Genomic DNA, 13,274 nt, shown 5'->3' on the forward strand with positions numbered 1-13,274 from the left:
ATTTTTGTTTCTCTCTCTGCTTCTCAAAGAAAAAAAGTACTTTAAAAAAAAAGGTAACTACTAAATAATTAAACTATTCATTACACTGATTGTTCAATGACTGTGAAACAATGGTATAAACTCTTGTGTCTTTCCTCTGAAATTTTAAAGGTGTGTTTAAATAAATTAAAGTATCCAAGTTCCAGTTGCCATATGAAGACCTCCCTGTACTGAGGCTACACTTTCTTGTGGCAAAGAGGTGGCAAGGGGCACAGTAAGCAACTGCCACTTTTTTCTGACAATAAAATTACTGTTTATGTGCTTGACCATTGAGAAGGTAAAACATGAACCGATTTTAAAATTCTTACTGCACTTATGATTGCTTTTTACACCCACTGATTGGACATAATTGGTTGGGCTGATCCCCCCAACATTAGCTCACCCCCACCTGACACACAGAGGGTCTGCATGGTCATTAGACCACCAGAGATGACATTCGAGAACACTCTGGGTCATGGTCTGAATTTGGAAAATGAAGCATTAAGTTCTGTACCTCTACCTCTACCTTGTTTAACAAAGAAGACAGCATGCATATAGAGGCTTTGGTTCCACAATCACCCTGGACCATGTCCAGGCAGTGGTCGTTCACTGAGCAGGGGTCCCAACAGTCACAGAGTGAGACCCCCATCCGGGGTTCACAGTGAGACCTCCTCCATCCGGGGGTCACAGAGTGAGACACCCTCCATCCGGGGGTCACAGAATGAGACGCCCTCCATCTGGGGGTCACAGAGTGAGACCCCCTCCAACCAGGGGTCACAGAGTGAGATGCCCTCCATCCGGGGGTCACAGAGTGAGACCTCCTCCATCCGGGGGTCACAGAGTGAGACGCCCTCCATCCGGGGGTCACAGAGTGAGACGCCCTCCAACCAGGGGTCACAGAGTGAGACTCCCTCCATCCAAGATAACAGAGTGACATGCCCTCCATCTGGGGTCACAGAGTGAGACGCCCTCCACCCAAGATAACAGAGTGACACACTCTGCATGAGCAGGTGCTCCCCACTCCTTTGTCCCCCAGCTCCAGGGGGCGGAGCTTCCTGAAGAGCCCTGGCTTTCCTCAGACAAGGAGCATTCTCCTGGGCTTACTGGAAGATCTTGCTTGCTGATTCTGCTTTATATTTTAGGTATTTATTTTCTCTCAAAATCTACTTTTGATGCTTCACATTATCATGAAAAAATTTCTAACTCAGCTAGAAATTAAAAATAGGTAGATCTAAAATGTGAATTTAGTGAGAAATGCAAATTAATTCCAAGATTAGTCAGCACATCTGAAAGCAAGTGAATCATTAAAAGTCAGGTTTTTAATCTGAGATGACACACACATCTTTAAGAACAGATTTCAAAATATCAGTATTAAAGGTCATTCTGGAATACATTATCACACTCTGTAACATAGCAGTTGTCAGAGCACCCATAAATAGCAGTGTGCAAAACACCTACAAGGTACTTCTAGCCCAGGCACAAAACTGTAATTCCAGATGTTAGAAAAATTGTCTCCCGAAACGCCTGTCTGAACAGCTTTGCAGCCTACAGGATACAGCAACGGGGAGCTGGAAAGTCTCTGTGTCCGGCTTCCCCTGAACACCAGGGCAGGAAGGATCTGGCCTTCGCTCTCCTCGTTCTGTGTCGGAAGATGCACCTGCTAGGCTCACCATGCCCAAAGCCTTGGCACCCCAGCCCTGTGGTCCTTCCCCACTCCCAGGGCCTGAAGCGAACTTTGCCCAGACACACACTTCCAGTTCCCTAGAATGAGTTTTTGAAGCCACCCTTATTTTACCAAATCACTTGCCATCAAAGTGGAGCAGAGCTGCTGAGGTGAGCAGCATGGTCACAAGACCCCGTCCCACAGGGCACGGTCGATGCACCGCCACAGGTGCGGGAAACATCACAGCTGACAAAGGCCTCTCAGGCTAAGGAGAAGGAGCATCACCCAGCAAATCCTGCTTGGCTCTAAGTAAGAGTATCCAAGTCTCTTGTGCTCAAAGACAGAGAGGCAGGGTCCTTCTGGGCTTAAAAATAAAATAAAAGAAATAAATGTAACAGAGCAGCCAGCAGCCCCTAAAGACACTGAACAGGTAGGATGTGGCTACTATGACGGAGACCCTGGTTTTCACATTTTCTTTCTTTCTAGTTTATTTAACTATCCACACGTGGCTGGTGACGACAGCTTTGAATGGCACTGTTCTGGATCGCAGGAAGCTATTCAAGTGCCGAACAGAAGAGTCCTTGGGGAAACAGCTTTGGGACAGCCAGAATGGGAACCTGTTTAGATCTGTTTCTCCTGTAGCCACGTTGCTCATGTCAGTTACAGTCAGCCTGCCACACCTCATCAGGCAGTAACCCAGAGAACAGCTCCAGTCACTCCTGTGTGATTTTAGTATCTTTGCTTTTCTGCAGCATTCACACTCCAGTGTCTGAGGACCTCTGAACTTTACACCCGCATTCAACTGCAAACCTGATGGGAACTGACGTGCCCTGCAAACGCGATCACAGGGCTGCACAGGGCGAAGCGTGCTTCAGACGGCCCATTCTTTGCAGCAACAGGACAAAGACTCGGGACGGTGACAAACTTCCCCTCTTACAGTGAGCCAGAACATCGCACTGGGCAGCTGGGACCACGGTGGTGGATGTGTGCAGACTCTGGCCTTGACTGTCAGCTCTGCTGGGCTCTCCAGTGAGCCCCTGACAAGGACGCCGGAGACTGTGCCACATCCAAGCAGCTCCTCTCAAGATGAGGCCAGGCCAGTTCCTGCTGTTCATCCAGCAACGGGTCGGTCTGTGTGCATCTGAAGTGCTGAGAATCACAGAGGGCGGGGCAATGGCGGCAAAGCTGGCTTCTCCACAGGGGAGCGGCGGAGTGAGCTGCCAAAGAGAGAGACAAGCCAACCAGTCCTGAGGCAGAGCCTGTGTCCTCAGGGAAGCCCAGCCAGGAGCTCGTGGGACCGTTATCTGCTGCTCCATCACCAGTGTGACCAAGGTCCAGGAGACCCACACCCTGGACACATGTGCCTGGCTCACCTTATGGTCAGGTCTGGGACGGCTGGTCCCAAGGGTCAGGCTCCTGACACCAGGCGTGCTTGGTCCCCCCTTCGTCTCCGGTGGTTATGCACTGATGGCATCTGAGTAGGCCCTATCTGTGCAGGGACCGTGTTTTGGACTGTGCTTATCTTTGAGGCAGGCTGTTTCTTTGGGGTCCCTACTGCTCTGAGTGCTGGCCACGCTTTCACAGGCTGAAACAGAACCTCATGTAAAAGCCTCTGGCTGGGGGAAGGGCTCAGCGTAATTTTTTGGTCATAAAACTGAGAATTCAACCAAGAACAGCATTTCTTACTGTCCTTGACTCTGCTTCCCTTGCCACACACAGCTAGGTCAGGAGAGCCCTCCTTTCTCTGAGCCCCAGAGAGCACAGGCAGGTCCTGATGACCACAGAACGTCTGGGCCACCTGGCTCTCAGAGTCTTCTCAGTAACAGTGAATGGAAGCAAAACTATGGAACTGAACAAGTGTGGCTGGGAGGGGCCTCCTGATGCTGAGGCCGCATGCTGCACTGTGTCCTGAGCAAACCCGGGGAAGGGTCAGAGTTTCTAGTCGCCACATTAGAAAAGTGGGAACAAACATCTAGAATTCACTTTAATGGGAAGCATTATCTAAATCATGGTATCTAAAATAACTTCAACGTGGGATCAGTAGAGACAAGTCACTGAGACATTTTGTGTTGATTTTTAGTGCTGAGTCTTTGCAGACCAGCGTGTACTTCTCACTTCTCACCAGGGCATCTAGGTTAAACCAGCCGGCTTCATGTGCTTGGCTGTGGCACCAGACACGCCCGTGTGAAGAACACAGGCTGCGGTTGTGTTGAAAATTATTATTTTAAATCCATAAACCATTTACCAAGGCCAGTGCACAAATCACTTTCAAAAGTTTGCCTCCAATTAGAAAATGGAGAGAAAACCGCCTGATCGTCAGGGTGGACTGTTCAGTGAGCAAGGCCGTGAATCTACTAATGTCCGATCAGCACCCTCTGCTGTCCAGGGATGGGATTAAATCATCCGTTGGGCCACCACTGACAGGGGTCTAGACTCCAGCATGGCTCACACGCCTGCCGTATTTAAATCAACAGCGAGGTGGGCGTCTGCCGTATGTGAACTACCACCTGAGGTTCCCACCGGGTGCACTACCGGGGCGTCAGCCCCACTCTCCTAGGTGAGTTTTCTCTTGTCTGGAGCTCATCTGTGATTAAACAACAGACGAATGATTCCTCATCTGGCAGGCACAGAAGGCCGCTAGGGCAGTGGGTACACAAACAGGAAGCGTAAACACAGACAGGGACTTTCAGACCGTTTTCTTCAGGAGGTGGGAGGCTGTGGCTGCCTAGTGAGACATGTAGGCTCAAAGGCCCCATTTCAGATGAGGGCTTAAAAACAGCAGCACTGCAGATGCCCTGTCAGGGGCGGGAAGGGCTGGAGAGGAGGCTCCTGGGCGTCGCCACAGCCCCTGTGCCGAGGGAGGGGATGAGTCAGCAACCTGCCAGGTCTGGGACCATCTCGTGCGGCTTTCCCAAGAAAGGCTGCAGACCTTTGGTTACCTGGCTCAGATCTGTGAGCATCACATAGGACATTAACAAGAGCAAGCAAAGGAATTTACCTTGAAGTCTTGCAAACGCACAACTGGATTTATCTACTCTTGAGGACCCCCTTGGCTTCCTCAAATCCCCACCTCCCCCAGAGAGGCAAACCCCTGCTTTCTCCAGGCAGCTGACTTCCTGTCTGCCCAAGCTCCCAATCCCACACGTCGAACTTGCTGGGATCCTCAGATGGTGGAGACTGTCCTGTAGCTGCCATCACACAGTCCCGGGCTGACCTTGCAGCTGCAATGACGATGTCCCATGCTGAACAGGAACGTGCCCGTGGGGAGGGCTCTGCTGACAAGGAAGGGAGCAGTGCCAGCTTTCCTCCATGGTCACAAAGATCAAAAGAAGACACCCATCCCACAGCAAGCACTGGTTCAGAGCACTGGGTCGTGAAAGCAAAGCCTTGGGGGACAGCGCTCAGACGGCATCCCAGCTCCACCATGCACCAGCTCTAGGATGCAGCTGAGCACCTCATTCTGATAACCAAGCCCCCTCCTCTGGAAGGGGACGGTACTGTGACTCACTCTGCACTCTTGTCGTGAGGTTAAATGAGCTAAAGCTTGCAAGCAGCCCATGCAAGGCAGTAGTTTCCAAAGCATAGACATAAAGGTCCCCAGCCATGTAAAGAAGTGCCCAAGCACAAACTCTGTTATTGGTCAGTATGACTTGCTATCCCAGGGCAGAAACAATGATTTATTATTTCTAATGATTCTGCTGCTGGTGTTGCCTGGGTCTGTTGGAGATACTGGGCTTGGCTGGACACTGGGGGAGCTAGCATCTTCCTCCTTAAGGTCTGGGCTCTCTTTCCTCGGGGCTGGCCCGAGCTTCATGCCTGGTGGTGAGTTCCAGGAGGCGGTCCCCACTGCAGCAGCTTTTGTCAGGGTGCCACAGGCATCATGTTTGCTAAAGACTTCTTGGCCAAGCCCTGAGTATGCAGAAGAGGGAATGACACATGGTGTGAACACCAGGAGGTGCAGTTCATGTGACCATCGACAGGGATCATCCAGCCCAAGATGTACAATGTCAGGCTGGCAGCCCGTTCCCCAAGACAGACGCACCCCAGGTAAATGAAGCTGGCTTGATCCCGTGACTCAGTGAGTTATTTCTGGCAGAGAAAGGCAGCCAGGCAAACAGCAGGTGCAACTGAGTGATGGACACTCTGAAGCACAAGAGTATTGTGGGTCTGAGGTAAAACATCAGTCATCAGTTCTCACTGAGGCAAGATGGGGCGGGCGGTAGAGGAGAAGGTGGGGGAGAGAACAGTGTAAGGCAAAGCTGGTGACAGATTCCACCTTTTGTTCAGCACAGCCATGGGACACCCATGGACTGAGAAACTAGAGATGCAGGCCAAGGGCGAACCATCGTAGGTGTTGTGGCTCGGAGCACCAGGGCACCCCGTGTCTGCCCTTCAGTTCCCAGCACATGCCAGACCACACAACCTGACAGCACTGGGACTCTGGCATCCGCTCATGTGAAGAGCTCTTGCTGATTTGATCTCGGATCTGGAGACCCAGAAGGGGGTCAGCCTGGAGCATCGATTCCCACAATGCTACAAACCACTGAGCTAATGGAACTAAGGTATCAACTAGAAATCGAAGGAGAACGTGGAAGGGGTGGTGAGAGGCAGAGACGAATGGGCAGGCCTCCTGCGGCCTGGCCTCCCTGTCTGATGGCACAGCCAGGTCTCAGGATTCATGGTTTGGGTCAGCTCGGACCCACGGGGCTGAGATCCCTCTGCCCCCACTGCTGAGTCCGTGCAGCACTCGACTGTTTCCTGGGTCAGGGGTGCAGTTTGCTTGAGTACTGTGAGTTGTGGTGATGGACAGGATGGGCCGAGGGAGCGAGTGAGAGAGTGCTCTCGGGTGGGGACAGCAGTGAGGAGTGGGCTGCACGGGAGGAGGCAGAGAGGAGCACTGGGCAGGCAGCCAGACCCACCTTCCCTTCGAAGGTATCCTTTGTGCAGGTACCAGAATCTGAATGTCCTCCACAGCCCCTCAACTGCCACTGGCAGGAGGCCAGGCCACCCGGGTCCTGCACATGTGCTTTCTGGCTGCAGCACCCCGTGTCCTGACACTAGCCCTGCCCGCTTCTGGGACTCGCACCCTCCAGCCTCAGACCTCACCTTCCTTCTCTGCATCTTCCTCGTCCTCCCACTGAGCTCCCAAGAGCAGCTAACACTCAGCCGAGGGGCGTCCTCCCCACCACTCCCAGCACTTGGTGCAGTTCCTCGTGCAGAATGGCGTTCCTAGGAAGGAGTGCACAGAGTTCCTGAAGCCAGGGACGGTGGACCAGCCTGCTTGGTTCACAGCTGGCTCCCTGGGCCACTGGACAGTGAGTTCCTCCTGAGAAGGGACCCTGCCCTCTTCTCATGGGCATCACCAGCAGCCTACCCAACTCCTGCCTATGTACATCATTTCATGCATGGAGACAGGTGTGTGGTGCAGTAGTTAAAGACACCCCCTGAAGCCCTCACGTCCCACATGGGAGTGCCTGGTTTGAGCCCTGGCTCCTCTTCTGATCCAGCTTCCTCTTAAACCATATCCTGGGAGACAGCAGGTGATGCCTCAAGAACCTGGGTCCCGGCCATCCATATGGGATACCTAGATTGATTTCTGGGCTTCTGGCTTCAACCTGGCCCAGCCTTGGCTGCTGTGTGCATTTGGAGAGTGAACCCAGCAGATGGGACATGTTTCCCTGTCTGTCTCTCTGCCTTTCAAATAAAGTGAAAATAAATGAAAATTAAAAACTAAAAAAGTTTCCATTTCCTTTTTTTTCTATTATTTTCTTTATATCCCTAATAGCATTGCCTATTTCACCCATTATTGTAAAATACTGCAAAAGAATTGTAGGTATAATATTTTACAGGAATATTTATAACCAAGATATAAATGCCTCAAGTTTTTAATGATTTTAAAATTTATAGTGGATATTAAATCCAAACCACTAGGACTTTTAATTAATTTTAATTGTTAACAAAAATAATGGCTTTCTTGTAGACTTCTGGAAACAAAAGAACAATTTGTTGAGGATAAATGCTTTCTGTCTGTGGACCCTCTATAGGCTTCCAGAAAATTCTGTGTCTGGCAGCGAGATGACTGCTTCCTCAAGGCGCTCGGCATGCCCTGGGCCCACTGATAAAAATCCCTGGTTGGCGCAGGGCTCCCCAGCTCAACTTCTGAGAGCAAAACAGGGTAAGTTTCCCCATGGACACCTGACTCAGCACGGGCGCAACTCTGACAAGCCTGCCAAGTGCCAGGGCAAAGGAGGCTTTGCTGATAACCACATTTTTTTATCTGGTTTCTGAGGGATGTCAGGATTTGGATTCAGAGTGGCCAGTGTCAACACTTCCTGGCCGACTGCATTCATTCACGATGTGTTCCTGCTGCAAACGGTCCAGGGAGCCCCCATGACCTGCCTGTATGTTTTCTCAACACACCTTGCCTGCTGTGTAGCCTACTGCTGCAAGACGGAATTGGCACACCTGCCATCAACCTCTCCCATGCCACTGCCAGCTATAAGACAACAGCTGTGGCATTTAAGCTCCTGGTGCCTCAGCCTCCTGTCTGCAAGATGGGGATGTAACACTGCACACCACAGAAGACTGGTCACAAATAAGGGAGTTCAAAGGCAGAGATTCATCAAGGGTTAGCACACATTCTCTTTCCAGTTCCATGGGCCATGTGGTCTGTCACAGGGCTCACCTGTGTTGTTACAGCCAGGGCTGACCACACATGTGAACAGGCGTGATGGTGGCCAATAAAGACTTATGAGCATTGAGAGGGGCAGCCCAGTGGGGCCACAGGCAGTTTCCAACCCTGGAGAAAAAGGTCTAGAACTGAATTTTCTCCAGTTTCGCCATTACTATTGTGGCCAGTGCTTGGACCACCACTCACCTGAGCACCCTACACGTGGCCCCTCGGAGGTTTCTGAACCCTGAACAGTGGTAATTCAGCCTGAAAGTCTGTGTCACCAAGAGCTGGTGACCCCAAGTCTCAGGGGAGTGCTCTTCCTTTCCTCCATCCTGTGCAACGTTCCTTGACCATCTCTGCATGGCTGTGTCCTTCCTCATTTACCTGGCACTGAAGATCCACATCTCTGGTGTCCCACTTTCTGCACGGATTTCCCATTAGAGTTTTGTCTTGGGGACCTTTCCTGTGATTACTGCACTAAAAATAACAGTGCATTTTATAACCGAGGAGTCCTGAATTGGCTCAGAACACTGGTGTTCCCATGCAGGGTGCTTTCTGCAACAGACCTGGAGTACCTCCTAGGCTCCTTCCCCCAGCATCGGTCTGGCTCCCCTGCTCACAGTGTGTTCACAGACCCCCTCTTCTTCATACCCCTCTGATGCATGGGACAGACTGGCTGTGTCCAGCACACACGCTCACAGGGAAGCCCTAAAACCAAAATCTCAGAATGGGACTGTGCTTCAGGACTGGGCCTTTAAAAGCAGGGTGTTATTACAAAGAAGCCATGAGGGTGGGCCCTGACGCAGTCCCTCTCCTGTCCTCCCAAGAGGAAACTGCACACAAGACATGGCTGTAGAGGGCAGCTGCCTGCAAGTCCAGAGAGTCAGCCCAGGTCCTTCCCCTTGGACCTCAGAGGATTCAATGGGGCACCGGCCATGGACTTCAGCCTCCAGGCTGTGTGGCCATGTAGCCCCAGCACACAGCTTCATTGGGGTACAAAGTGCTGAGTGTCTTGCTTCAAAGCAGACCCCACTTTGCTGGGCCCCATGCCCTTTCACCCTGTTTCCTGTTTGCCTTTCCTTGACCACACCCTCAAGCTGTCAGGTCTCCCAGGCCCATCTCCGGCCCTGCCTCTAGAGAGTCGGGCCTAAAATGACATTTAAACCTCCAAATACACCGTGTTCCAGAAGCCCGTGGGCCCAGGAGGCAGGTCAGGGGGGCTGTCCCTGCTGCTGTCAGAGGAGACTGGACTGCATTCTCCCAGCATGAGAGAACTGCTCTACATCGCTGCTGACAGTGGCAGCAAACCAGTGCGTTCCAGGGATGCCACAACAGTGTTGAAGTTGCCGGCATGGAAAACAGGCTCAATCCCAGTCTCTGTGCTGGGAAAAGGAGTCAGGACACACTCAGCCTGCCCAGCACAGGTCAACTCCCATGTCAGTCTAAATACAGGAAAGCAGGGGAAACAGCAATATCTTGGCCTCACAAAAAATCTGAACTATCTTTTGCAATACATTGTGATTCTGCATGTTACAAAACATTCCTATTTTCAAGTGCTAGATCATGATGCATCTTGAGAAACTTTAATTTCTGGAGACTATCTCAAAGTTTTCCTTTATTAAAATACTTTCATAAAAATAACAAGGGAGAGGATGGGAAGAGAGAGAAAATCTAATTGTAGGATATGCAAATATACAAAAAAATCTCAGCTCATCAGGTACGTACTCCTTATTTACAAGATGCTGCAGTGTGGGATGGAATTCTGTGTAGCAGAAGAGAACAGGGCACAAATCACTCAACCAGAAATTAATGATATTACGTCTCCACAGTATGACTGGAGTGGAAACTTGAAACAATTGTCAAGTAATCCAATTAATTTCCAAATAATTGCTATAATTCTCTACCTCCACTGAGATCTAAGCTGGCTGTGTGTCTGAGGTAGGTGAACCATTCTAACTCGTAATATAAATGACGGAGAGCCAACAGAGACCAAAGACCCCAATGGAGACCACTCTTCTTTCTCCCTCTTATTTTCAAGACAAGTCTGTGTCTGCTCCCAAACACTGTCCTCAGAGTAATGAAATTCTCACACAGAAGCATTTCAAAGTCCTTTGGAAGTCTTTCACTTCCATCACAAAACAGAAACTAATTTCACATACCACCTTCCACTACCCACAGTGGACACCACCACCACCCTCCAATGCCCACACTGGATCCCACCACCACCTTCCACTGCACACACTGGATCCCACCACCACCCTCCACTGTACACATTGGATCCATCACCACCCTCCACTGCACACATTGGATCCCCTCACCACCCTCCACTACACACATTGGATCCATCACCACCCTCCACTACACACATTGGATCCATCACCACCCTCCACTGCACACATTGGATCGCACCACCACCCTCCACTGCCCATACTGGATCCCCTCACCACCCTCCACTGCACACATTGGATCCCCTCACCACCCTCCACTGCACACATTGGATCCCCTCACCACCCTCCACTGCACACAGTGGATCCCCTCACCACCCTCCACTGTACACATTGGAACCGTCACCACCCTCTACTGCATACAATGGATCCCACCACCACCCTCCACTGCACACACTGGATTCCACCACCACCCTCCACTGCACACACTGGATCCCTTCACCACCCTCCACTGCACACATTGGATCCCCTCACCACCCTCCACTGCCCATACTGGATCCCCTCATCTTCCCCTTTCCACACCAGATCCCACCACCACCCTTGAATGCCCACACTGGATTTCCCTATCACCCTCACTGCCCACACTGGATCCTCCTACCACTTTCCACTGCCCACTCTGGATCCTCCCAAATAACCCTCTACTGGACACACTTGCTTACTGCTCATCTGTCCTCTGAACTGAGAATTCAGTCTGGTCCCCAGGCTGTGGCTCCCAAACTTGGTTTCTCATCATAAGAATCTAGGGAACGTTTTGAAAGTTTGCATTCCCCAACCCAGGCCCTGACAGTGCTAACCCCAAACATACAGGAAACATTTCCTGAAAGTGCAGTAGCTACAGAGTAGGAAACTAGTCAGCCCTGCTCTTTGACCTCACATAGACCAAGAATGCAACACATCTCAGCTGTGCTGCCACCTCCTCTCCGTTCACAGCAAGAAGCAACAAGTCTCCAAATCCTCACCACAGCACTGCTAGTGGCTACAAATGTACACACACACACACACACACACACACACACACACACAGAGTTTTTCCTGAAAGAAAAGAAGGCAGAGTGAAGTCAGTTGCTATGAAAACAGCCAAAACATGGGAAGCTGGAAAACACCAAGAGGCTTACCTGGAGACAACTGAAGCCACAGCCTACACCGCGATGGGGCCATGTGAAACCCTGACCCCAGGTTCCTGACCCACAGACAGTGCGTGCCCCTGGATTTCTGACCCACAAATCGAGGAAATAAGAGTTTGGACTTTTTTGTTAATCATTGAGTTTGGGGTACTTATTATGCAACAAGAAATGTGGACAATGATTTTTATAAGGAATGCTTTTTTCAGGTGTAAAGCTGTTGCCGAGACCTGCTCAGCCTTGTGGTGCCCAGTATGTCTCTGCAAACCGCATTCCTGGGTCACCACCTTGCTGCTGGCTCCTCCAGCAGGGCTGACAACAAACCTGTTTGCTCCTGTGTGCAGCCCGTGCGCCTCCTGCTCCAGTGAGCACCTCACAGCACTTCTGCAGCCTTGAAGCCACACTGCTTCTGCCACAAGACAAGGCCAAATTTCCAAGATCTAACAAAAAGTACTTGTGTCAATACACAAATCCTGCAATTAAGAATTGTGTCCCTGACAGTGACCCTGGTTGAAGTACTGACCTTTGTTACTGGGTCACAGTGGACACCAGCACAGGAGGCAGAGGCATGGTGCCAAGTGCGTGGGGTTTCCAGCACATTCCTTCTTTCACTGCACTCTGGCCTTCTGGGACAGGGCTCCAGGAACTCAGAGCTACACGCTGGGTTGTCTGGAAGAACCTATTAAACACTGCCTCCTAAGCCCTCCCCCAGGCTTTGCAGAGTCAGTAGGGCACTCAAGTGAATTATTCATGCAAGACTCTAGGAGGTGGGCACACTGCTTGCCAAGGCAGGCATAGCAGGGGCTGTCACAAAGCCCAAATCGCTGTGTTGGAGGGCTGAGGGTGGAGAAGTTCTCGAAAGAGGGCCTCGTTGCTGGGGAGAATCATCCAGACCCGGGAACCTTGCTCTCACAGCAGAGAGGCTTCTGAGACCTCTGTTCATGGTCTTCATCCAGGAGCCCGAGAGGCTAACGCAGACTCCCCCTGGCTGAGCTGGCTTCCTCGGGGCCAGTCAGTTCTGAGAGCACAAGCTGGCGCCCGTCACAGGACTCGGTGCCCGCCCTGCTGATGGAAGGGGCCTGGCTGGTGCAGCACCGGGCTGGCGGAGGACTCCATCTTCACGAAGCAGGTGCACAGCGCAGGTTTTCCTTCCGGTGCTCAGATGGGAAATCTGACTTCAGCACTGACAGCAACAGCCCGAGGATTGCGCCTCTGGATCTTTCTGACATTTGCAGGATTTAATGCTTTGATGATGCAGTGCTCTGCATCAGTGAATGAATGAGGTTTTTGTCACTGACTGTGTATCCCGCCGAGCAGCAGTAAACAAGCTCAAGACAGAGATAAAAGAAGCCATCCGGAGAAAGCAGTCGCAAGAATAAATACAAAGTGCAGATTCTGCTTATCTGGTCATGCCGCACAATTTCTGGGCAAGCAAAGCATTCAGCATCGAATATGCCTGATAATGACGTTATGAATAATGCAAGCTGTCGCAGTGCAAGGCAGGCCGTCATTAAGGCAAAGCTATTCTGTGCCTTGGAAAATGCTCTTTTTATTTTAATTTATATCTGAGGGAA

General features: G+C 51.1%; 1 protein-coding gene across 2 annotated transcripts in view; it reads right to left on the bottom strand.

Annotated features, from left to right (window-relative positions):
• Positions 1 to 13,274, bottom strand: part of LOC127487200 (uncharacterized) — a 62,965-nt gene that overhangs the window by 30,159 nt on the left and 19,532 nt on the right. Inside the window, exon 3 of one of the 2 annotated variants that reach the window (XM_089305722.1) lies at positions 1,356 to 2,898. The exons of the other annotated variant lie outside the window; for it this stretch is intronic. Within the exon in view, the coding sequence (XP_089161848.1) occupies positions 2,838 to 2,898 (61 nt within the window). The 3' untranslated portion in view covers positions 1,356 to 2,837. Of the gene's footprint in view, positions 1 to 1,355; positions 2,899 to 13,274 lie in introns of those variants that run through there. 2 annotated transcript variants of the gene reach the window in all.

The sequence above is a fragment of the Oryctolagus cuniculus genome, chromosome 10, assembly GCF_051225735.1.
Source record: "Oryctolagus cuniculus isolate XC-2025 breed Fujian yellow rabbit chromosome 10, ASM5122573v1, whole genome shotgun sequence".
In the NCBI taxonomy this organism is placed as follows: domain Eukaryota; kingdom Metazoa; phylum Chordata; class Mammalia; order Lagomorpha; family Leporidae; genus Oryctolagus; species Oryctolagus cuniculus.